At 44.2% G+C, this 24924-nt stretch overlaps 1 protein-coding gene across 2 annotated transcripts in view; it reads right to left on the bottom strand.

Annotated features, from left to right (window-relative positions):
• NSD1 (nuclear receptor binding SET domain protein 1) overlaps nucleotides 1-9146 on the bottom strand; it is a 43420-nt gene extending 34274 nt beyond the window's left edge. Inside the window, exons 1-3 of one of the 2 annotated variants that reach the window (XM_018073557.2) lie at nucleotides 9023-9146; nucleotides 5966-6141; nucleotides 1527-4092 (exon numbers count right to left, since the gene is read on the bottom strand). In XM_018073557.2, the coding sequence (XP_017929046.1) occupies nucleotides 1527-4092; nucleotides 5966-6141; nucleotides 9023-9029 (2749 nt within the window). In that variant the 5' untranslated portion in view covers nucleotides 9030-9146. The remainder of the gene's footprint in view (nucleotides 1-1526; nucleotides 4093-5965; nucleotides 6142-9022) is intronic. The other variant, XM_018073558.2, reaches the window with a different exon arrangement.
• Between the last annotated feature and the right edge of the window lie 15778 nt (nucleotides 9147-24924).

Below are 24924 nucleotides of genomic sequence, written 5' to 3'. Positions count from 1 at the left end.
CACTCCTCTCCACCATCGCCATCTCACCCAGGAGCCTGCTGCCTTCCTCTGCCACTACCCTCCTGCCTTTACTGCCTCTCAGCAGCTCCTCTTCTCTAGCTCTCTCTGCAGACTTTATCTTCATCTCACACAGCAACACTGCAGGGATGCTTCAACTGCAAAACCAGCATGAAGCCATGAGAACCCGGCTGGATCTCAGTGCAGAGGAGGAACTCACTCCCTCGGCTGTGACACTCCTGCGGCAGAGCCCCGACAGCCCAGAACAATGTGTATCCTCTCAACTGCTCTGTGGAAACTTCAGTCCTCAGAAACACACAGACCCAACCAGAGGAGTCAGTGAATCATTAAGCTGGTCATGATTTAAAATCAGAACTTTTACCCCTTGTGTTACACCCTATGGGCTCGTTTTCAGTGCCTGCTATGATTTGCCTTGGGCAGGTCCCACAGCCACCAAGCCAGGAGATGCCTTTGCCACATTGAATCATAGGTGCAGGCAGTCTCCAGTAACCACTGAGAGCAAAATACACACATCAACATGTGTACTGAGGGAATACATAAGTGATAAAATAACACAGGCTCAAAATTCTGACAAGTTCTATTAACTTACGATATTGCGAGTAGATTAGAGCAATTTAGTTTGGTGAAATGTATGCAAAAATTTAATTTTATTGTTTTTATTAATGTATGTTCCCGTGGATTCTGAGGATGGTATGTGTCAAATGTGGTTCTGTTGTCCTTCTGCACACACCTTTTTATTTCTTCCTTTGGCTTTAACCAAATGTTCCCACCACTGTGGGAGAGGCAGGGCTGTCTGATCTTGTGGTCCTCAGAGGCCTCCTCCTTCCTAGATCACTTCCCTTACAATGCTGCTGCCTCATTTTTTTCTGCCATCTTTCAGACCCACCTCCAGCCCAGCCTCCCTGGCAGCTTCCCTCCCTTCTGTTTTCCTCTTTGCCCATCAGGCAGCCACAGAGCTGCAAATTAGGAAATTTGTGGGGCTCTCCAACTTGTTATTAACAGCTAGTAAAATTTCACACTGAAATGCAAAAATTCCCCCAAAAACCCCAAACACATAATCTTCATGAAATTCTACAGAACAAATCAAAAAGACAAACTGTGTCAAACAGCACTACAAAAGATAAAATCAGAGCAGCCATTGAGGCTTAGTTTCAGACAACTTTCTAGCGCTGACCTACCCCACTAACACCAAGCACATGGCTCTAAGGAACACATTATAAAGATGCAAGTTTAAAAATAATCCCAAGCTTAGAGAAGAATGCTCATTTTACCTTTCATGGTGCAGAAACTAATGATTTGTAATGTATTTAAAACTTTCTGGCCAATAACCTGAGCACAAGCCATCTTTGTTCTCCATGCTTACAGAGAACTCAAGGTACATTTTCTTCTGCTCAGATGTAGACATCTCCACATTATCAGACAGCCCCAAGATCCATAACTTATCCTTTAAATGAAAAAGTATAAAATGTATACAAATACACACTCTGGCGCAAGTCCAGCTCCCTTACCTTGTGCAGAGAATTCAGACTGGGGAGCAAAGTTGCCAAGCTTTGTTTCTGAGTCCATCACACTGGTGTTTGGCTTACCACATACATTCAAATGTTTATCAACTAAGTCTAAACGATTCTCAAAGTCCTGAACTGCCAGGTCTCCCTCAAGCACCTTTGAATGAGGGGAATGCCTACGTCCCAAGCACTCATTTCCCTTCAGTGAAAAGCCACGAGAATTCAGGCCAAAGGCACTCTCCAAGTTTCCTTGTTCCCTAGATCTACTGATGTGCTTATTAGATCTAGCACTGCTTTGGTTAAAACGCTGCCATCGCTTTTTGGGTGCTACGTGATTTATATCATTAGACTCATCACCAAGAGAGCTCTCACTATTTGCCTCTGAATCCAAGTCTGGACTCTGCCCGTTTTCAGCAGAATTGCAGCTCTCAACATTTCTACCAGCTTCAGGTCTCCTTCCAATACGACCTAAATTGTCATCAGATAAACAGGCAGAGTCTTCATCAGTTGAATGCTCTGTTAAATCAATACACTCTTTCCTCTCAGTATCTTCTGCCTCATTACCTAGAGGACTGGTAACCGAACCATGCACACGGAATGCATGTTCTCCTGAATCTCTGGATAACCGACTTAGCAACTTACTTGGCCCTCCTGGTTTTAAGTCCTTTCTGTTTGAAATTGTTTTATCTCCAAGCTTAGATGACTGCTTAGATTTTGAACAGTTGCGTTTGGACACGCAATTTGTGCCATTTGTCCCAGAAACAGCAGCACTTGCAGGCTCCCTTTTACCAGAACCAATCCCCGTCAACTTGGTTGGAGGATTGCGTGAAAATGAGGAGTTGCTTATAGCGGAGTTTGGATTTACTGTTTCCTGGACACAATCTCCATTTTTTTCTATTTTATATGGGGGACCTACAATAGACAAAGACTTCAGACCACTCGCAGAATTGCTTCCAGAACCATCAGCTGTGCTGGTATTTCGAAATGGGACTATATTTTGACCAGTCATCAGTTGCTGCTCTTTCGTCTTACTGTCATGCATATCCTTCAACATCATTAACAAGGTGCTGAATTTGTAATCTGGTTCAATAGGCAAACGACCATGACCAGAGGCAGAAGAGAAAAGTAAAGGTACTGTGGCCTTTGGAGTGCCAGAGTCACTGGCATCATCATTCATGGACCGGTAAGACAGTTCCTTCAGCTCTGACAAGACGTGCTTCACCACAGCCGTTTCGATTTCAGCAGAATCCCTGGGTTTCTCATGCATGTTGTTTAATAGTTTCTGACCATCAACTTTTCCACTTCTCTGAAGGCCAGAGAAACCTTTGGTATCCGAAGAGCAGCAATTCACACCACCCTCCTCTTCCGCAAGAGAAGGCTCCAACCCACCAACCTTTTCTTTATGTTTGCATTTTATACTCCTGATTCGGGGTAATTTCATGCTTTTCGGTTTTAAGATTGCTTGATTTGCAACAGCAGGCCAGGAGCTATCCTTGGAGACACTTTGGGGGGTAGTGTGCTTGTTTGCTGGGGAAAGATTGTCATTTCTCACATCCGAAGAGCACTCAAGAGCCATCAATGACATCTCAGCATCAGAGAAGCCAACTTCCAGCTCTTCATCTGCAAATTCAGCATCAAGTCTGCTGGTTACTGAACCTCCCAGAGGTTTGCGATCTCTGTATGACTTCTTCCTGGCCCTTCTGCTGCTCTTCTGAGAAAGATACATGGAAAGTTTAATGTTTCCACTTGACGTCATAGGAAATTCCTTCTCCACTTTATCTGAAGAATCACTAACTTCAAGAGCACTAGAGGCTCTCTCTGAATTTTGGTCCATGGTATCTACATCACTGTCCCCACCATCAGAGAGGGAAGAGGACGAATCCGATTCAGTTTGCTTTTTCTCAATACCAGCATCAGACGCAGAATAATGTATTTGTAATTTAGAACTGCACAAAATGCCCAGGGAGCTCTTCTCTCTCTCAAAAGATGGGCTGGAAAACAAATCCCCTTGGAGAGTGTTCTTGAGAGTATCACTTTTACGATTCTCACAGTCCGTTTTCAAAGGTGTCTTTTCAAAACGTCTTTCTCCAAATGAGGAAAGCAAATGGTTTTCCCTGGTGCTGCTGGATGCTGTCAGGCTGTTGGCAATCCGGCGAAGTTCATGAGACGCGTGTTTCTCTGGTAGGTCCCCAGCAATTGTGTTTCTAACTATGCTCTCTGGTGTTTTGTCTTTGATTTCTCCCCTAGGTGCTTCCCCTCTCACGTTGCTCTTTTTTACTCTAGTCCTTTTTCTGCTTTCAGAGCTTTTTTTCACATGTGGCTTAATGTGCAATTTTCCTTTTTCACTGGCCGCGTGTCTGGAGTCAAACGCCAAGGATTTAAAGCAGCCGTTCAGCTGCCTGTCCCTTTCTGCTCCAGGGTCATTGGTATAGTATTCTGACTGCATGTCCTTCTCACTGTCCGGCTCACTGGAGTTCTGGCTGCACTTTTGATCCTCTGGCCCTCTGAGAAGAATGTCTTCTGCCTGTCCAACACTGACTTCCCATTTAGCCATAAATCTTTGTGGAACCTTAAAAAGTTGGAGACAAAAAAAAAATAGACAATATTTGAGCAGGTACCCAATGAGATAAAAGTGAAATTGAGGAGCACAAGGCACAGAACAGAGGGACATTCCTGCATTTTGCATCTTTAAGATAGTCACATGGATTCCCTGAGACTGTGTCTAGGGGACACAGGAAGCACTGTTCCTGGGTAAGCACCCTGCACTCCTGCTGAGCATAACAGCGTAACTCCTGTGCATTCCCAACACAGCAAAAAGGTCCTTGTAACCACAGGTCTCCCAGGAACCAGATGTCCTGGCACCCCAACACATCCTGAATATAACAGTCGATAACAGGAATGCATATGGTATGGATCCCTGGCACATAAATGCAAAGCAACAGCCAACAAGGCTCTCAAGGCAAATGCCACATTGTTTTCCACAAAATATCTAAGCAGACCTGTTTGCTTTGCTCATTCTTGATTCTTCTTGCATCCCTTGAACTCAGAGCATGAATTAATCTGCCCTCTCCATCAACTCACCTTGGGACAAACATGAGATCCACACACATCTAAGATGCACTTTATCAAATTTATGATGTTCATTGCTGAGAGGTCTCCCAGTTTTAACTCTGTACCTTTATTAAAAATAAAATCCCTCCTTATACTGGACAGGAACCTCTGCTAACACCCAAAATCAGCAAGAAAGTTGTTTCTTATGTGCTTGTGCAGTTTCTGGCTGCACAACAGCACATCAGAGGCTTCACAACTGCTCTTAAAATCAAAACCAATTCCAAGGCAGGAAGAACAACTCAAATTTTCTGACTTTTCCTTTAAAAAATACCCAAACAGCAAAATCTCATTTCAGCAGATTAAAAAATCATTTGATTTCCTCTACTGCAGCCTTTTTGGCACTTCATTTACATATAGAACAAGATTCCAGTCAAGCAATTCTAGAACCAGAAAAGTTACTAGTGAGAATGTCACTTGTTTTTGGGGGGCTGTGAGCACAAGGAGGGAAGTCCTTAAAAAAGATACCGAACATGGCTTTGGAAAAGGAAAACCAAGTAAGAGCATTGCAACCAGGGACTCATATCTGCAAGAGCACGTTCGATCTGATGGTTCTGCATTAACATAGGTTATAAAGCTCTAGAATAAGAGAAAAAGAAAAACCAGATATCACTGCCTAGTGTAACTATGTGCTCTCTTACAGTAACACAGTAGCTGGTGTAGTTCTTCACTTCAGCAATTCTAACAAGTTAATTTCTCCAGTCACCTTCCTAAAGACATAGACCAGACCCCTGTGTCACATTTCATTAACTGGCTACAACTGCTCAGCGCTGTTATGTTTGGAAACGGAGATGGTGCGATGAGCCACAAAACTCATTCCCACAGGCTCCCTGACAAAGCGTTTTCCAAGTCAAATTATAAGTCCTAACAGGTTTCTATAAAGAGAATTACTGAAGCAGGGCTAAAAACCCCACTGCTTTATCTCAGCCAGTGATCTAGTGAAGCGTGCAACTCCACTTCTGCTTCAGATCAGCCAAAAGGGGCTGCCAGGGAGCACAGGAAGTTTTTTAGCAGTGCTGCAATAAACATCAGGAGATAGCTGTGCTGCTGAACAGATCCCACACCAACAGAGCCCTGACTCCTCTGCTTCCCAGAGGAGTCCAGGGCAATAGAAGCAGCAGGCCACACCCCAGCACCAAAGAGAGCCTAAAAACTCCTGGCAGTTTATAAACTATGTTTGATGTAAGGATGCAAAGGATACCCTCCCTCGCTGCTTTGCTGCAGTCAATCGCTCAGAAGAAAGCTGTCAAAGTGCAATGCCAGGCATAAAGGAATATTTTGTACTGTGCAGATTCAAAGAATCAAAAACATGTTGAAGAAAACAGATCTTTCACCTTATGTTTGTAGCCTTTTTCCTTTTGCTTCCCTCTTTTCCGGGGAACAGGCAGCTCTTCAAACTGATGTCTTCCTTCAAAGAGGACAATAGCTTTCCCAGCAACCCAGCTTTTCTCTGAAGGTTCTCCTAAGGCATCCACATAGTACTCTCGGTATGGTCTCCCACTGGAAACTACTTTGAGAAATTCAACATAATTAACCCCTTGCATATAACAGAATAAAGACACACAAAAATAATCACAGAAAGCGGTAACAATTTGCCAGATAATTTTCAATCACATTTTGCTTAATAACATTCCCACATGAATGCCAGTTCTGGGGATTTCTGCTCAAAACTAAGGGAGACCCCTTTGATCCCTGCTGTCTATGTTCTATGTTGCTACTCTGTTTTTATTTGGGTTTTTTTCTTATGAACAATAGATTAATGATGGGTCATCTTCCTAGAGCAGAGATTGTTTGCAAAGAAAATGGCAAAGATATCTAAATATTTTTTCCTTGAGAGGCACAACATACCAACCAGGCAGGACATTTCTTTTCTGCTGCTCCCTGATTAATGATTAAATAGTCCAGTCCACTTGACCGTTGGGAAAACACAACGGTGCTGGCAACACCCAGAACTGACATCCTTCTGAATATGATCTACTCACACAGGTTGAGCCTCCTCCACCACAATATATCCCATCTTGCTCAATGCTTTGATAACAAACAAACTCTTATTTAGGACACAAAACATATAAACAAACACATGCACACACGCTACAAGGATTAGGTGCAACGTGACAAAACATTAGTTGCAATGAGTCCATTTTTGGGGCACAAAGGTGCACAATAAGAGAAGAAATTCAATTGTAAGGACACATTCAAAGATTTTTCAAAGGTGCTTTCTGTGCAAGGATGTTGAACAGACATGGTACAAGTAAGAACTGAACCGGTACTGGGTGTGCTGGTGAAAAAAAACAGGTCACAAGCATTAGAACAGAGCGAATGAGGCTTGAAAACAAGGGATATAAAGTTCTCCCTGCATTTTGCTGCAAAGTATGCTTAACCTTCTCCTTATGAACATTCAGCTTAGACTTCCAGCCCATTTGGTTTGTGATGCCTCTTCCAGGAGTGCCAGCACAGTGTGGCAGCCTGGCCTCAAGAGATGCTGACAGTGAGATTCTGACAAAGACCACTGAGAGGATAATAAATAATGACAGAGTAACCTCAAACCATGGACAAAGATGGCAGGCTTCATCCATCCCATTCACAGTACTGGGACTTGAGCCACTGAGCCTCAAAATTCCAGCTCCAAAAATCTTTGAGCAGAGAGCTTGCTGAAAAAAAGGCAAACTGCCTTGAACAAAACATCATTCCTCAAACCCAAGAGAAGAGGTTTCTGCACAGATGATGAGTTTGAAGCGACCTGCCTTGTTTTGAAGGGCTTGTTCCCTTGGCAACAGAGAGCCAAGGCAGGAGGGCTCTGCTTCCTACAGTGCACACAGAGCCCAGCAGCTCTACCTGCCCAAAGGCACCAGAGTTCAGATCCACCTGCTCTGCCACTTTGGCACTGGGAAGAGGAGACCAGCAGACCACATACAGCCACAACTGGAAAATGCAATTTTCCCCGGAGCTCCACTGGTTTGAACATAAATAAAAAAATGATGGGAGAGTCCACCATGTGGCTGGAGATCAGGCCTTGAAGGAATTTGTTAATATCACGTTTTCTCCCTGCAGAATTCCTTTATTAGAAATCCTCATACAGAGGCTGAGAGGGGAATACTGGACAGCTATATACATTAAATCCTGTCATGAGGAGGGATGTGGGGGAGAATATATGTCAGTAAATCTTCTGGAAATATCTTCAACAGAAATCTGAGAGCTGGAAAGAGACTATTTAAAACAGCACATCCAATATTCTCTAGAATCAGGATGCATGTCTCCCAAAGGATAAAGGGGAAGGTGGAGAAATAGCAAGTAAGAAGAATACAGCAACCAGGCTTGGGGATGATGTGAGCACCATGTAGGAAAAGCTATTTTGTGTCTCTAGACAAATAGCAGTAGACTCTGAGCTGACAGCCACTCAAAAAAAGTCCACTTTTGCCCAGCACTTGTTTACGCTGGCAAGGGCCACAAATCCTGGAGAGAAATACATCAGTGAGTAGCAACCTCACAGGTCTAGAGCTGTCGGTGGCAGATGACAACAGTTCAAAGGGTTTCAGTTGCCCATAGAACAAAAAGAATCAGAAGGGGAAACCAGGAACAACTAAGCCTTTCTGTTTGTGGCAGTCTCCCCATGGCAGCTGGTAGGATCCTAAAAGCAAACGATTAATCACTTCCCTTCTGTTCTCTCTATCACTCACATACCTTTGTCTTGAGCCTGTAAGACTCTCTTCGTTCCTGGCTCTCCCCTGTGTTCAAGCACATACAGCTCTGCCATATTTCCTCCATGTCTCTTCATCACACTCAGCTGACTCACACTATGCCCTAAACTTTCATATACATGGCTCCATCTCCAGGGTTTTCCAGTATTTCTCCAAAATACTTGCTTTCTCATGCCAAACAAGACCCAAAAAATGTCACTTCCTTGCACACATTCCCATCACACCTTCAGGCATTCAGCTGCTACTCTACACTCCGCTTCTCACCCTCTGCAGCCTCTCGTTCTCCAAGACTGGCCAACTCTCTGTGTCCTCACACACTCCAGTCTTCCCAGCTCTGCTTCCTCACCTGTTGCACCTCTCTGATCCTCTTCCTTTTTCTCTGCATCTCTTTTCTGAGAGGCTGCTCTTTCTTCTGCACCACCCTGAGCTCAGCCCAGCTACTCGTCCCTCCTATACTCTGTGAAGAAAAGCCTACATGTCCAACAGCTATCTGTGTCACTTCCACCAGCCCCAGCCCCCTCTTCCTCCTGCCATCCTCCTGAATTAGGGCTGCTTTATGGATCTAGGTCTTCCACAGTAGGGTCTATTTCTTCACACCTTTCAAGGGCCAGAAGTACTTTTAAAATTAATTAAAAACTGCAGCACCCTGCCATACACAACACCTCCACTTTGTGGTCTGAGTAGACACAGTACCTTTCATTTTTGAGTGACAGTCCAGCACTGGGTCATGACAAATTGTGCATGGCCACCATGGGCGTCTGTTGAACTTGGCCCAAACAAGATCTCCAACTTCATACTTCACTGGAATAGGTTTCTTCTGGGCTTGGATCTTCAAGGAAAAAATAGAACACAAGAAATCACTAAAGCTTCAGATGCTTTTGAAGAGATTTGCCTCCCCCCTGTGTGCAGACTGCATCAGACAGCAGAGACATTTACATTAAAAAGCAAGGCCTTATTTTTACTTAGTGGTTCCTACCCCTTCAGAGAACACAATAGTTCTCAGCATCCTTCTGAAAAAACAAAACAATAAGAGGATTTGAGCAGGCTTTTCTTATATTTTAGTAAGGAACATGACCTCTTGTAAATGACTGCACTCAAACCACGTTTGAGCACGTAAATATTTGGAGTCACTATTAACCCTCATTATTTCACTCACAGCAATTTGTTCATTTCAAAGGTTGAAACATCCAGAAAAAGTAGAAGAGACAGCAAAATTTTTCTGACTGAAAGGTGATGAGAACAGCAAAGTAAGGTTTTATCAATTGGGGGGGCAGGAGGGGAGGTTGGGATGTACAGAGCAGAAAGAGAGCACAACAGCAGCCACTCCCCTCTAGGAGACAGATGGACACACTGACCTTGCCTGTCTCCAAAACCCGCTCACAAATATGAACTCTGTAGAGAGTCACCCAAACCCGCTCAGCTTCCCAAGGCTGTGCAGCAGCCACGAAAACGCCAAAATCTTTCAACACACAAACCCTAAGGCTGCTTAATGCCATTTCTGTATCACTGTCCAAGAGCAGAGAGCAGATCCTGTGCCGTTTGCTCTCTGGTTGGATGTGCACATCCAGCAGAAACCTCTGCCAAGGAGAGGTTTGGTGTGTTGTGACTAATTGAGCCAAGCCAAGGTACAGTAGGTTTTCAAGCCAAGGTACAGTAGGTTTTCACAGGAATCAGGAGTCCCTATGCCCAGCTGTGATGTATCCTGCCTGTTTAGCAGCACACACCAACACATTCCAACTGGGTTCAGCATTTAAGAGCTCCAAAAAGTGCTGGAGGTATTTCTCCTGCCAATAAGCATGAGCAATATGCTCCTCATTAAAGCTGTCACGGTACAAACACACACCTTCTCGCTTCACTTCTGTCCTGCTCACCACCCTGCTTGAGGCACGTCTCTTGCCATTCCCAGTTCGACATCCCAGCAACAAAAACACAACAGACCTCTCTAATAAAAGGTATAGTCTGCTTCAGATTGAGTTTTATGGGTTTTCTTCATGTGGTTAAGGAAAATACAAAAGGATAAATCCTGTCATATGAAAAAAAAAGCAGGTAATGATGTTACAGATTACATTGCTGAAATTCTTCGCACTCACTCATCAAAACCCACACAATAACTTACAGCTGAGCAGATCAGGAACCAGAAGGTGAAACAGCACTGGGCAGGGGCTGCAGCCCCCTGCTCTGCCAGTGCCCTGCTGCAGCGTCCACATCCATGAGCACCTGAGACATTGCCTTGACTGCTACTTTTTAAATGCAGATGTACTTTCAGATGCAAAACTCCTCTTATTTTGGTCCATTTCCACCTTGTGTTCTTCCTGTAAATGTGACTTTTGCCTCAAATTCTTTACACAGATTTCCATCCTGGGCTTTAAGGGGCACGTATATATCCAAATTGATTATCTCTGATGTCGTGCATACACATACAATGGATGTGCATCTTAATGACAACTGTAACCTGAGCACAGTCAGTCCAACGGAGCAGTAAAACCACCAGTAAAAGCACCATCCTGGAGATTTGCCAGAGCCATTCACACTGATCCACCCGAGGGACACCCACAACCCCTGCCCCAAGGCAAGTCTGCATTTAAATCAACTCTTTGTCACCCTCCAACACCCCACACTGGTGCCCAGATGAAAAAGTGGCTTTCAAGAAACTATTCAGACAATGCCTAAACCTCTCTTTCCAAGAAGTCAGCAGCTATTCTCATTCCTCTGGGGTTTGCTCTCTCCCTTCCCTGGAATTAGTAGTTAGGTGTTGAACTCATCATCACCCACCACAAAGGCCCCACAGAGATTGCAGAGGCAGATTAGGAAGCACCATGACTCCAAGGAAGAGCCTCATGACAGGATGCACTGTAGCAGGTCACTGTCTTTGCATGATTTACTCTCCCTAAATACCACCAATCTGTCAGAGATGCCTGTACATTTCCACGGGAAAAAAAAATTTCGCTAGTGAGTTTTAAAACTCAAAACATTTAAAAAAACAACAGCAGAGGAGCGAAAGCAGCAGTTGTTGCCCTTTCCAGGTACATCAAGGTTCTTCCCTTAAACTGCTGTGTGATGCAAAAATTACAGCCCCAAAGCATATATTTCTTGGGTCAGAATACAGCAAATTTCATTTCTATTACAATTACCATCTACTATGCCAAGATCAAACTGCTGATATATTCTGATGGCCAAAAATTCAGCCCTGAAGTAATGGTAATTTCTCTGTGAGGAAAAGCCCAAGTTTTTAAAACACAACAAACATCACATGTAGTCCCTACATCTGATCACAGCACTGTTCATCTTCAGAGGATGGAAATGTTCAAGTGTTTAAATAACAAGAAAACTCGTGAGCCACTGCACATCAGGTAGGTACCACTTTGTAACTCCAGTGGAGATAACACGAAGAAATCCAAAGCAGGTTAGTGAGGAAGGGAAGGGCAGGGCCTTCCTCCATAGACGAGCAACATCACGGTTTTGTATTGTTAGGTGTTCTAAAGGGAGTCAGTACTGTCTACTCTGTTATCAACTGCCTGGCATTAATGTACTGTTCAGATATGACAAACTACAGCCTAAACTCTAGACAATACACAGCATTTCAGATCACTTTGTGCTATTTTTGGACAAAACAAGACTGTACCTTGCAGATGTTTTTTTAATCAAACCCTCTCCACTGATGCAAGACCCAGAGGATCACTGTGGAAGGGCTCACACAGAGGTTCAGCAGCAGTATGACACAAACACTACCTGCAAAGTCACCTCTTAAATTTGTACTGTGCCAAACACAGTGTGCAAATCACTGAGTGAAATACCAAACGTTGGTGCTCAGCTTCATGAGAAGGAGGCTTTTTATCAGAAAGCCAAGTACCTTCACCCTCTTGAAATTCTCATCATACAGCAAATAATGAAACTTATCAAGGAAAGAAAGCTTACATTTTGAAGAGATTTTATTATGGTACATAATACTGCCAGTCCTCAACTGTCTGTCACCAATATTCCTACATTTAAAATAACCACATCATTAAAAAGTAGAGAAAATAACCTTTATCCAGTAACCACTCTTGGCTCTGTCATTGGAAGCTGCTGTTCAATCCATTAATCTTGCTGGAAGAAGTGGCACAAAGCAGAAAGCCCACAAACACACACACAAGGCTGACAGCCACAGGCTGCACCTCTCCTGCAGCACTGGACATCTCTGAATAACAATCAGAGCAGCACCAGCCCCTCCAGCACTGCTGGAGGCACAGCTGCAGACAGTCCACGTGCCCCAACAGCATGACCAGGGATGTGACCATCTTGGCAGAGCCACAGCAAGACCAAACTGCACACTAAGGGGCAGAGATATATCTACTGTTACAGATATTTTCAACTTCATATACCCAAAGAGCCATCTGTCCAGATACCAAGCACTGATCTGCAGCCACTGTAGATCTGCACACTTCCAACTCAGACTTGCTTTGGAAAGCCATCGTGGAAATATTGGCCAAGAAAGCCCTATTACAGTTTATTCCTGACTTAATTATAAACAAGACATTATTCAATGAAGCAAAGGACAGAACATGCTTTTGAAGAAAGGCTGGGGCAGCAAAAAAGATTGTGTACAAGGACAGAGAAAAGCAAGAAGGAAGCCACTGACCCCTGAGAATAAGGGAGGAAGATCCTGCCAAGCCTGTTTCAGGAACGAACTGGACAGAATCAAAGCCAGGGAAGAAAATAAAAGGAGGCAGCCACATCCAAAGGATAATTAACCAATACAGCATAAACAATGACATTAATGGCTTTTTCCTCTGAGTGTGAGTGTGCAGCAGATACCTGCCCAGGGCCCTGCAGCAGGAGCACGGGATATCTCCTGAGCAGATCTCACCACACTGGGAACTGCTGGGTAAGTCACACCCTGCCCATGAGCCAGCCCTATCATCAGTGCCAGGGGCAGAAGGCAGCAACAATTCTGTCCCATAAACTTCCAGTGCTCTCTTCAAACCTCCTCATTGCCAGGGCAGCAATTTCCGTGCTTCTCCCTACAGCCCATACACCCGGAATTACAAACAAGCTGCTCACCATACTTACTTCTTATTAGTTAGAACTGAAAGCTTGGCGAGGGTCAGTCCACTGCCTTCCCCACAACCAACTTTTATTCCTTAAAACTCAATGATCAGTATTTTTTCCTAACAGGAAAAAGAGATGACAAGCAGTTCACCTAATTCTTACAAGCTATCAACCCACTCCCAGATATGGCTGAACTGGCTGAAGATCAACAGCTTTTTGTATCAGGAAAAAAAAAACCTAACAGAACAAACTTGAGAGAGAGATGACATTTGAAGGCACCTGGATAGCCTGGGCTAAGTGGTCTGCTGGAGAGGCAATTTTTACAAGGGCATGGAGTGACAAGACAAGGGGCAATGCTCTTAAACTGGAAGAGGGTATGTTTAGACTGGATGTTAGGAAGAAATTCTTTACTGTGAGGGTGGTGAGGCCCTGGCACAGGTTGCCCAAAGAAGCTGCAGCTGCCCCATCCCTGGAAGTGTTCAAGGCCAGGCTGGATGGAGCTTGGAGCAACCTGGTCTAGTGGAAGGTGCCCCTGCCCATGGCAGGGGCATTGGAACTAGATTGTCTTTACAGTCCCTCCCAACTCAAACCATTCCATGATTCTATAAAGAAGTTATCTACTAACACAACCAACCACATGGTTGGTGTCACAGGTGCACAATGACCAGGACATACCACTCCCAACTCCTGCCACTTCACCATCACACAACAGGTTATTCACCCTCTTCCCTCGCAAAGAAGGGGCAGCAACTGGGGCAAATTCTCCCTATTAAAAGTACTCCCAGAACTAGCCTGGAAGGGCATTGCTAAAGCTACCCCAAAAATTTCCATGAGATGCTGCTTCCCTCCAGCTAAAGCTGAACCTCATTGAGTTAACTTACAGTTCAAGACAAATCAGAGAAGCTTCAACCTCAGCCCTCTGAGCTCAGAATTATCCTTCTGTCCACGCAGCTCCTATCACAGGGGAGTCCAGATCCTTTAACTCTGATCACACAAACGAAGCAGCAACGGCTGCAGTTCCCATACAGTGACTGCTGCTGAGAGTCAGAGACAGTTAAAAGGTCAGTTCTTACCTCTGTACTGCTCTTAATGAAGGGAGGATAGAAAGATATCTGAGTGATTCATGGTTCATTACTTCACTCAGCTCCAACACTCGTGCACGGAGAAATGAATGGACACAGATAGAAGGAAAGAAAATAGGAATTGGGAAATAACCTTTGCTTGTGAATGTTGTGTGGAAAGGTAAGAAGGAGATGAGACTAAGAACAACACCAAAGCAAAGTTCAGAAGTGAAATTACTAACTGCTTGTGATGGAAGCCAAAATTTAATCCTCATTAGGAAATACTCATGTTTTAAATATTTTTTGAAATCAAAACCAAATTGGTTGGAAAAAAAGCCAAGAAAATGGAAAGAAAATTAAATTATATCTACTTGATATCTTAAGGAATCTTTGAAGCCAAGCAAAAGGGTCACCAAAGTTTCCTCCATACAAAGTACCACTACCACGCATATGAGTAAAAGCATTTACAGAGAGAGACTGAGATGCTGACCCTGCCCTTGCTGTGACAAAACTTACAGGAATCAATCCCTGCACAGACAAAGGGGTAAGCCCAGCTGGAGTCCATATGGCCAAAAACCCCACCCAAACAAACCACAACACCTACACGGTGTATCTGCCAAAACCAGAGTAATAATCACACCGGTACTTTATGTCGAGCTTCAAGTCAAACCTAGCAGTTGGAGAAGCCTGTTGGGAATTCCCAGACAGCCTGGGCTGCTGGGGTCCTGTTCTTTGCCCCAACTACTCCAGTCTTCCTTCAGCTTCAGCATGGCAGTAAAAAGCAAACAAGCATCTGACCTACACTCATGCCTGAGAAAGTACACTACCTCTTATCTGGGACCATTATCATTCAGAAGTGTTAAATACTCACTAATTAAATATTCACAAGCAAAAAATACAGCAAACATTATGATGCAGGCCAAATGTCTGTTATCAACAGTGCTTGTGGGTATTTGTTGTCTTTGGCCAGTTTTTACTACCCTTTTCCAGGGTACTAAAGTTTTCCAGGGCTCATATGTACATATGAACTACCCTGAAAGGTTAAAACCAAGAGAGCACACTGCACTAGTTAGGGTAATTTCTACATCCTGAAGCATTTCTATCAAGGTCAGGAGTTATTCACACATGAATTTTAAATAAAGAACACACTGATAAGAGAACATCATGTCTCAGTCACCAAAATAACTGATTAACAGCAATCCTGCTTCACTTAAACGAGATAGTTTTCCTTATGGATTGGATGGAAGAGCAGTGCAATAGAAACCTTTGGCACTTCAGCATCCTAACAACCAGAAATGCACCTAACAGCAAGGTGTGAGGGAGGCAGGAGGAGGAACTGAGAGAGAAGAGATACGATCTCACCCAGATCCCTGATGCAGAAAAATCCACAGACACACAGACGATTACAAACCACTGTCAGGAGCCTGAAGCAGGGGACAGACTCTTCTCCTTACTTATCTGCACACATTTTAAATGGTAAACCACATTCTCTTTAAATCTAGCTCCTTTAATCAGACCTAGTTGTTTCAGCAAGAGGGGAACTGTTGGCATCACAAGAACTTTGCAAACTCTCACAAACAAATGCCCACAAATATCTTTTTATGTCAGAGAACTAGCAAAAAACCCTCAAACTGAAACCAGGTCATCAGATCTGTCCCTTTTTCAGCCTTCTGTGCTCCTCTATATATTATCAAACAAATTGTTTGCGAGCAGAACATCTGATAAACACAGCATTCATTTTTCAGAAATGAAGTTTCTAAATCCACAAAATGAAAAACAGATTCATACTATGCAAAATGCAACTTGGCTATTTTAATTTATATATGTAAACTCTATCCTATACAGCTCAAGCTGTAACCACAATGAATCAAGACTAGAGAACAACATGCACAAAGAGTGAATATTGTATTAGAACCTCAACAGCTAAAATTTGGGAATTTGGGTTGATTTCAATGACATTACCTAGCCTGTTGCTTGTTTTGGTTTGGTTGTTGTTGTTTCGGTTTTTTTTAGTTCCACCAGCTTCTTTAAAAACAACAAACATTTAAGGAGGGCTTGTAAATTTCACCTTCTGCAGAAATTTTTATTTACTCACAGGCAGGGACAATCCCACTTTGTTAGTCCAAATGTAAAGATGTCACTTACACAAAACCATAACAACCTCCACAGAACAAGGTGGCATTCAGCATGCAAGTCCCCCTGCCCAACTGAACCATTTTCCCAAAATAAATAAAAATTCCATTCATACAAAATTCAATTTTAATTTGCACTTAAAACCTCAACTGCTTTTACTGAATCCCTACTAAAAATGAAATCAGAACTTTTGAATACTAGCAGAGCAATAAACTTATCTCGTGCTTATTTATTTCTTGATAACCACACTCAGAGCCATGACCTGAGGAAGGTTCATGTTTCAGGCATCAGGTACTACAAACTTAGCTTCAGAGAGGCTTCCAAACCTTTCCGTGGTGAACCCAGCTTCCTAAACATTGTGAGCATGCTGCCAGAGGACAGCCAACCAGAATCAAGAGGAATCTGACTTGTTTTGCTGCTGTTATTTAGAAATCTGTGGGCAGTCACCACATTAGCCAGAACAGTAGGAAGTCTGAACAGGTGCTTGGGAAAACCAAACAACAAAGTAACATCAGGGCAAGGGGAGGAACTATTAAAAGGGTGATAACCAGCCTGCTCCTCACCCTTCTCGGTTAGGCAACAGCAGGGATCTATCTTTTCACCAACAGTGGGCGGGAAAGTCATGAACACACTCCTCCAAAATAAGAGGAAGATGGAAGCTTCCAGCAGGGCTGAGGGTGAGAGCCTTGCTGCATGCTCGAGCACCCTGCAGGAGCTCAAAAAAGAAACTGGAAGTTTCCAGTGTGTTGAGATACTACTGTGCAGGAAATTTGCTGTTCACTTTTTCCTAAAACATATCAAACCAAAGGGCACCCCATCCTTTGGCCAGGGTACAACACTTAGATTGCTCTATCCAACTCAACATTTCTGGTGTGTCACATATAAAAGTCAAATTCTGCATGCCTGAAAATGCAAGAGGAGTCCCCACTGTGTTAGTTCTGATGAATGTCTCAAAATTGAAACAAGTTACACTGTTATTTTATGATACTACTATACGTATATTTTACTACAAAATTTTTTTTCCTGAAGAGCCCAGCAGTGGGATGTGCCACCTCCAGCAGCACTCACAGCTGTTCGATACCACATGTAACCCACAGAAAAAGCTCCCTATTGAGAACTCACAGAAAACTTTACTTGGCAACCCTACCTACCCCAGTGCTTCACCCTCCAAGGAACAGGGAAGGATGGAGAGGCACAGAAGGAAATCTCCACAACTGGAGACATGCCATCCCTTCCCTGTGATTCAGTCACCAATAGCGCCCCTGAACTGTTCCCTTCCCCAATGCCAGGCACGTGGTGCCCCTTCCACCTGCACCCTTGCTGCCTCACCCAGAGTCCTGGCAGCACCTCAGCTCCAAAAAAGTAGCAGGCAGATGCTGCCAGCTGCCTGAAAAGCACCTGTGGATTGTGCAGCTCTGTCACTGCCGAGGCTACAGCCAGTCCAGGCAATGAGGTGGGACAACTTGGTCCAACCCTTCTGCTTGAGCTGTGCTAGAGACAGGAGTGAAGGTGATCAGCCAGGGCCAGCCCACCCTTGCGAGGGAAAGGAATGATACACAAGGTGACTTTTCTCCCAACTTCTTTTTGCCATTTTTCCAAAGACCCGTGTGAGATAAATCTTGATGCCATCTTAATGATAACCACAGAAAGTCAGCATGTCCACTTTAACGAGTGCTCTTCCATCCTTCCATAGAAGCAAAGCACACTGCTGAAATTCCTCCTGGCTTCATCAATGCTTTTGGACACACGAGAGATGGATGCACACCAAGGCCATCTTTATCTCTGTCACACATTTAATCACTGCTGCAAAGCTACTGTGAGCAACCACACTGGAACCAGATTTCCAATTTAACAAGAACAGAGAACTTCAGCTGGCCCCTGCCAGGGGCATCAGCCTCTGCTCCAATACACAGCAGCATCTCCCCCTCTCCTGGGCACTGGGGTCAGTAGCACCCGCTCAGATCAGCCAAAGCAACACCCAGGACTGAACCATTGGGACTCCAAACTCTTCAACTCCCAGCCTGTCTCTGCACAGCACCACAGCTCTGCAGCAATGCCAAACTTATTTGTGCTACCATTCTGCTCCCTTGCTGCAACTACTGCTGGGAGGAATGGGACACACTCCTGAGAGGGCCCGAACACCTATGCCCTGCAGCTGTCCTCAGTAACACTTCTGCTACAACCCCACTCCTGTCCCACTGGCAAACACTGCCAGCTCAGCAAGGAGACCCCTCTAATCCCCAAGTATAGCTGTGAGGACTATCCTTGAGCACCTCTAAACCTAAAAAGCACTAGACATGCCACCTGCCCCTGCCCCTCCTCACAGAGGCCCCAAACCATGAGTAGCTCTTGGCAGCCCTACCCAGAGCAGTGGCACAGCAATGCTGGTGACCAGTGACGGCCCTGTCCCAGGGCACCAGAAAGCCCCTCACCTCCTGCACCAGGGCTTTGATGTCTCCAGACCACACAGCTTCCAACACCAGCTGTATGTTAAAACAGTAACAACCCACCCAAGTGAAAGTAACATTTGAACTTCCAGTAACTATTTCAGCAAAGTGCAACATTTCCCAAGCATTCCTGTACAGGGGACAGCAGAGTCAGGCAGGGGACACACCCGCCTGCTCCAGTACAAATGCAACATTACCTTGGAATCGACACAAAATTCATGCCCGTGAGACACTGTTGCAAGGTGTTCTGTACCTCAGCAGTCCGCAAACTCTGCCACAGGAAAATAACTCTGATGCCACGAAATTATATGCAAGCAAGGCTATTACTGATAAGTAAAATTCACTAGACAAGAGTCTGTACCTGGGAAGAGTTTAAGGGTCTGAAAATCAATAAAGGTTGAAGACTGCTGCTCTAATTCAAAACAGACTCTCTTACAGACCTTTTCCACCCATTAACTTGGAAATCCCGGCAATGCCTTAGCCACTATAAAGGATTTAACTCCCATTTTACTGAGTGAAGACTGCATTGCACAGCACAGATAGCTCCATACAGACAGAACAAAACACGGGTCATAGTTTTTCTGATATTAGAAGTGGCATTTGTTGTTTTTTTAAGTCCCAGGACAAGCCCCAGCCTGCTAGGATTTCTTCTTTCAGGTGTTTCTATTCCCTGTGCCTTTCTAAACACCAGGGCAAATAACTGAAAGACAAAATTACTATATACAAGAAGCTGCCAGTCACAAGGAGGAAAAACAGATGCGTAGTCTAAGCAACTAAACTGGAAGTTAATCATCACGCATAACACTGATTTTTGATTGTGAATGTCTTTTTAAGAAATACTGTCTCAATTATAACTTAAAAAATACCACTTTTCTTCTTGGGGCTCAAGTAGCTTGTTAATCACATCCAGAGTTCATGTCTCTTGAGTGAGCTCCAGATTTGTTCAGTTAACACAGGGAAATTAAAGAAAGACTTAATTGTTGTACATCACGCAGTTAACCCCACTTCTGGGAAGGCAATGCAATGAGGTGCAATGAGAAACTGCTACACCGCAAGAGGCAATCAACAAATCCACGACTACATGCAGAATATGCTGCTTTGAAGTCAAAGGTTACTGCTACAGCATCAAAATGAGCCACTACCATTGATTTTAGCAAGGCCTCAGAAGCAGCTGTAACAGCAAAAGTAGAATCACTGTACCCTCAGCAACCTAATATTTGTTAGGAAAAAAAAATGAAGTTGTGGGAGATACACTTTTCCAAAAGAAAATCCCCAGCACGTAAATACAGAGACAGCAGAGGCAGCAGAACCAGAGAGGCAGCATCTAGTCTAAAAAACACCTGTAAAAGCCCATTTTGTTACTACTATTGCCATTTTTTGCCTGTAACGGTAGCAGGTGATGAACTCATATGCTACACTGTATAGAGCTGTATCAAGCCATGCCGCTGAATAGCTGAGTGAAGTCTACACTCCTCTGGCAACAATCTTCAGCAGAGACTTGAAGTATTTATGACTGCAGACAGTACATTAACCGGGACACTGCTTGAACAAAGTCTCTCTTGCTCAAGTTTTAAAAATAAGTTTTAAATATAGAAAGCAGAAATTACATTGAGGTTTCTGCCATTACGTTCAGCAAAACCTCACTTTCAAAACCGTCCAATCTGCAAGAAAATACCTCTGGTTTTGCTATTTGCACACAGACATGTTCAGCTGCAGAACATGAAGCGAGAAGGCATTGATCACTGAAATTTCACACCGCACTCCAGGTAGCCCAAATATCCATATTTTCTAGAGAAATACACACACAAACAGATATTTTGCACCTAATCAGTAATATGAGATTAGAGAACAAATACAATGAAACAACAGGGTAAGAGCAATCACAGCCAAATGCTACAAAAAATGCTTCCAGGATCCAACCTGCTGTGCAGGAGAGCTCTGGATCCTACAGACTATTCAAAACCCTGCTGTCACTCAGAGCAAGCTGCTCTCACACCCTCACACACAGCGGGTCCTGCTGTGACAGCTCCTAACACCCACCCACTCACACCTCCACCACCATCAAGAGGTGATGCTGCTTTCACAATGTGATGGTGCTGCAAAGTCATTAAAGACCTCAAAAATTTACAGTCAAGTAGTAACACAGCCCAGGACAGGACCTCCCACCGTGGAGATATCCATTCTTCTGGATACCCAGCACAGCTGAAGTCCTTTCTGGGTAAGTTTAGAGATATCTGAGACAAGAATGCCCCTCAGTGGGTGCCATGAGGCTGCACGGCCAGGCAAGATCCAGCTACGTGCTCTTTTCTGCAAAATAATACCATCTACTAAACACTGGAAATCTTAGTGGCAAAGGGGGATGTGTGCAAGACCAGAGGCACAGGCACTGTAGAACACAGAGCCCGTTCTCTCCAGGTGCACATAGCAGGAGACGATGCCTGCAGGAAGCACAAACAGCCAAACGGAATTCATCTCCCCACCAGGAATATGTCAACTGATCAAGGAAATTTAGTTCCCTGCTCAAACAAACCACTGCTATGTCTATTGTATCTCAGGGATATAATGTTACCAGTAGTTAGTTACACCTCGAATCAACAGTCTGTAGTAGGAGATTCTTTCAGAAATGTTTACAGGAGTAGTGAGGATCACGTGGTGTTGGTTCCTTCATTTTATTTTTAGCAGAGAGAGAAATGGCACCAGACATGTCAGTTAATAAACCAAGAACCAGAGGAACTCTCACACAGTCAAACACTTTACACGAGAGTACTCTCCCACAGCTGCAGATTAGAACAGAACTTCATTATGGATTAATTCTAGGCTTAAAGAGAGGACTCTGCTGGCCTTCAGTACTTTTAACATTCTGCAAATGGTATGATTCTGGTAAAGCAAAAACATTCCAGGAGCCCTACACACATGTCCCACTCATTCCTTACACCCACCTACTGGAAGCAGCCATCCTTAGGGATGAAAGATCTGGCTCTGGATTTCCCTGTACCTCACCTTCCTCACTGCCATCACCCAAACATCACACTCCTACAAGGAAACAATACAAAGAGAATGAAAAGCAACATTGAACCTCCTGCGAGCTCTGCTCATTCTGCAGCCTGAAACCATCAGGGTCCCTGTGGAAAAAACAGCTCATGAATGCAAAATTTGCATAACACCCATCAGGAGGGGCACAGATGTGCCCTAATCCAAGAACTCTCTGCTTCTGAGTTCTCAACACTGCAAATCAAATGACTTGAACATACTTTGTGGGTAGCAACTAAAACCCAACAAGCCAGCAAAGTGAAAGTGAGGTAATAAGGTATCAAAAATTACAATAAAGGAGCAAAATTTCAGCACAAGAGTTCTGCCAAAAACAAGTCCACCTGCTCCAATTCCTCAGCATCCGAGTTCAAGCAAGACCTATGGCACTCAGACCTTCTGTGGCTGCACCCATCTTCCCCAGCACTGGAGTCCGGGGCCCACTTCTCCTTCCAACTAGATATAACACAGTTCAGGATCTCTGCAACTTGTAAAGGGCAGGAAAGCTCTACAGACAAGCTCATATCAAGACGGGGAAGAACAGAGATATTCAAGAACAACCACCCACTTAAATTTAAATGTTCCTAACCCAACCTGAGCACAAGGTAACAAACCAGCAGCTGCCAGTCATCACTGCTTCACCACCTCTGGAAAAAAAACAAGACCCAAGAACATTTCCTTCTCCACAATACAACATCTGTCAGGAGCTGCTGGGAACTTCAGACATACTTAAGGGAAGATTAACTTGACACTTAAAATAGCTTCACTTCAGAATATGCACATCCCTCTTTACAATTGAATGGCACCTGAGCAACCTCTGTCCTGTTTGGGGCAGTTTGGGAGCAGGAGACTGCCAGGGCTATTAACAAATCCTCATGCAAAACAATACCTGCCACCACCCCTCCCGCCCAGAGGCATTACTTTGCATCCCACTAAAGACTAAACCAAATTCTGGTCCTTGTGCTGGAAGCACTCTTGATATTTCGGAAATCAGCCTTTTCAAAGCAAGATCTAGTGAAAAATTCAAATCTTGCAAGGGGCAGACAGAGAGACTGGAGATACACACGCTTCTTCCCTCTCAGCAAAACAGGAAGTTTGAGCAGCAGTGGCACACTCAAAATCATGAGCTTCAAAAATGAAAGCTCTGAGATAGTCTCACTGTAAGGTGGAGGAGCCCCATCATCAGGCAGAATAAAGGTGATACCTGAAAGACTAGCCTAGCTATGACAAGCTTAAAAACAGCTGTGCAGAACTCCCAGGGATTTGTGGTAGTTGTTTTGGGGTGGGTTTTTGTTTCAAGTTTTAGCAGGCTCTCAAAAAAAGGTTGATTCCAGTTAACCAAACACAGATGAGACAGGAATTAAATGACTACATGAATACATGACCTGAGGAGCAAGCCTGGTTATTTCTAGCTACTATGTCATGTTCAACAATTAAAAGATTTTAACTGTCTCACTGGTAACTTGGCACAGAGGAAAATCTCTATCTCCTCCCATTCCACAGGCAGTGGGACTAAAACGAAGAACCACTCTGATTAACAAGCACTTACTAAAGACAAAATGCAAAAAGTGAGGAAAGAAGGACCCTGGGTTGCCTAAAAAATGCTTTTCTTCTTTGTAGAGTTTTTTTTTCTGAATGCAGTTACGCTTTTAAGTCACCAGAACAATCCAGCAAGGCTAACTATAGCAGGAAGGCAGTTTTACTGAAAAGTCAACCCTCCTGGCATATTCAAATAACAGGCTCCATCACCAAGACAGTTTTGTCACCGTAATAGCTGCAGTTCTGTGGCCACCGATAGCTGAAGCAAGTGTTGTGAAAGTACCTCTGCGAGCTTCTGTTTACAAAGTGAGACCCTCCCACAACCGCATCACCGAGCACATGTCTGCGAGAGATCCCCGCTTTGCTCTGCAAAACAAAGCTGAGGATATGCACAAACCTCAGACCCACAGCAGCCTCTCACCACCAAAGACAACAAGACTCCGGGATTCTTCCCAAGGAACGCTCAAGAGTATCCACGAGCTAGAACTCTGCCACAAACAAATGAACCTGCCAGCAGCATCCTCTTGGAATCACCACTTCCCTGGGCACTCTATGACAAGTGCTTCCCCACCTCCCAGAGCACACACCAGGAATGCCGGATGTTCCCAAAGGAATAGAGTCCTGATCCCCAAGTGCTGCACACCGCAGTAGGATCTGTCCGGCATCTGTGGCTCTACTGAAATTAAAAAGAGCAAGATGGTTTCGATATTACTGCTGTCAAATGAGTTAATCTTCAAACCTCGCACCAATATGTAAAACTCAGAATATCCTCCATCAAGGAACCTTAAGTTTGCAGAAACATATTTTAGGAAATATGCAAAAAACCCCTCTGAAAATCTGCAGGAAATATACATACACAGCTGAAAATAAAAAAAAAAATCATGCTGAGAAATATCCGTTATGCTTGGGTTCAGAAGAAAATTACACAAAAAAAAGAAGTTTAATGCATCTACCTCCTTTCAGAACTCTTGAAGTTCGATCAGTTTCGCTTCTTATTGAACATATTATTAAAAAAACTAAAGGAATTTGTGAGTGTAGAGAGAAATTGGAAAGGAAAAAAAAGTCAGCCTGAATAGGAGGCAACGTTTGTTGCCCGTGAGGTCTGTCAGGCCATGACACGGCCTCTCCCCGGCCACCGCCAAGGTCTCACAGCTCGGGAACCTCAAGCTGGGCCAGACAAAGAGCCTCTGACAGCGTTACAGCCGGAGCGGGCAGGAGAGAGGAACGCTCTGCTCCTCATCTCCACTGCACTCAAAACCAACCCTGTAACAAGGCAAAAAACTCCACCGAACTCCGCAGCGAGTTCCCGGGCGGAGGAGATGGTGCCTCTTACTGCTGACGGGAGAAAAAGCGGCGGGGG

This window comes from Manacus vitellinus, unplaced genomic scaffold, assembly GCF_001715985.3.
Source record: "Manacus vitellinus isolate BGI_N305 unplaced genomic scaffold, ASM171598v3 scaffold_25_pilon, whole genome shotgun sequence".
Taxonomy (NCBI): Eukaryota; Metazoa; Chordata; class Aves; order Passeriformes; family Pipridae; genus Manacus; species Manacus vitellinus.
The sequence above is the reverse complement of the archived record's forward strand: the minus strand, read 5'-3'. Positions and strand labels throughout refer to the sequence as shown.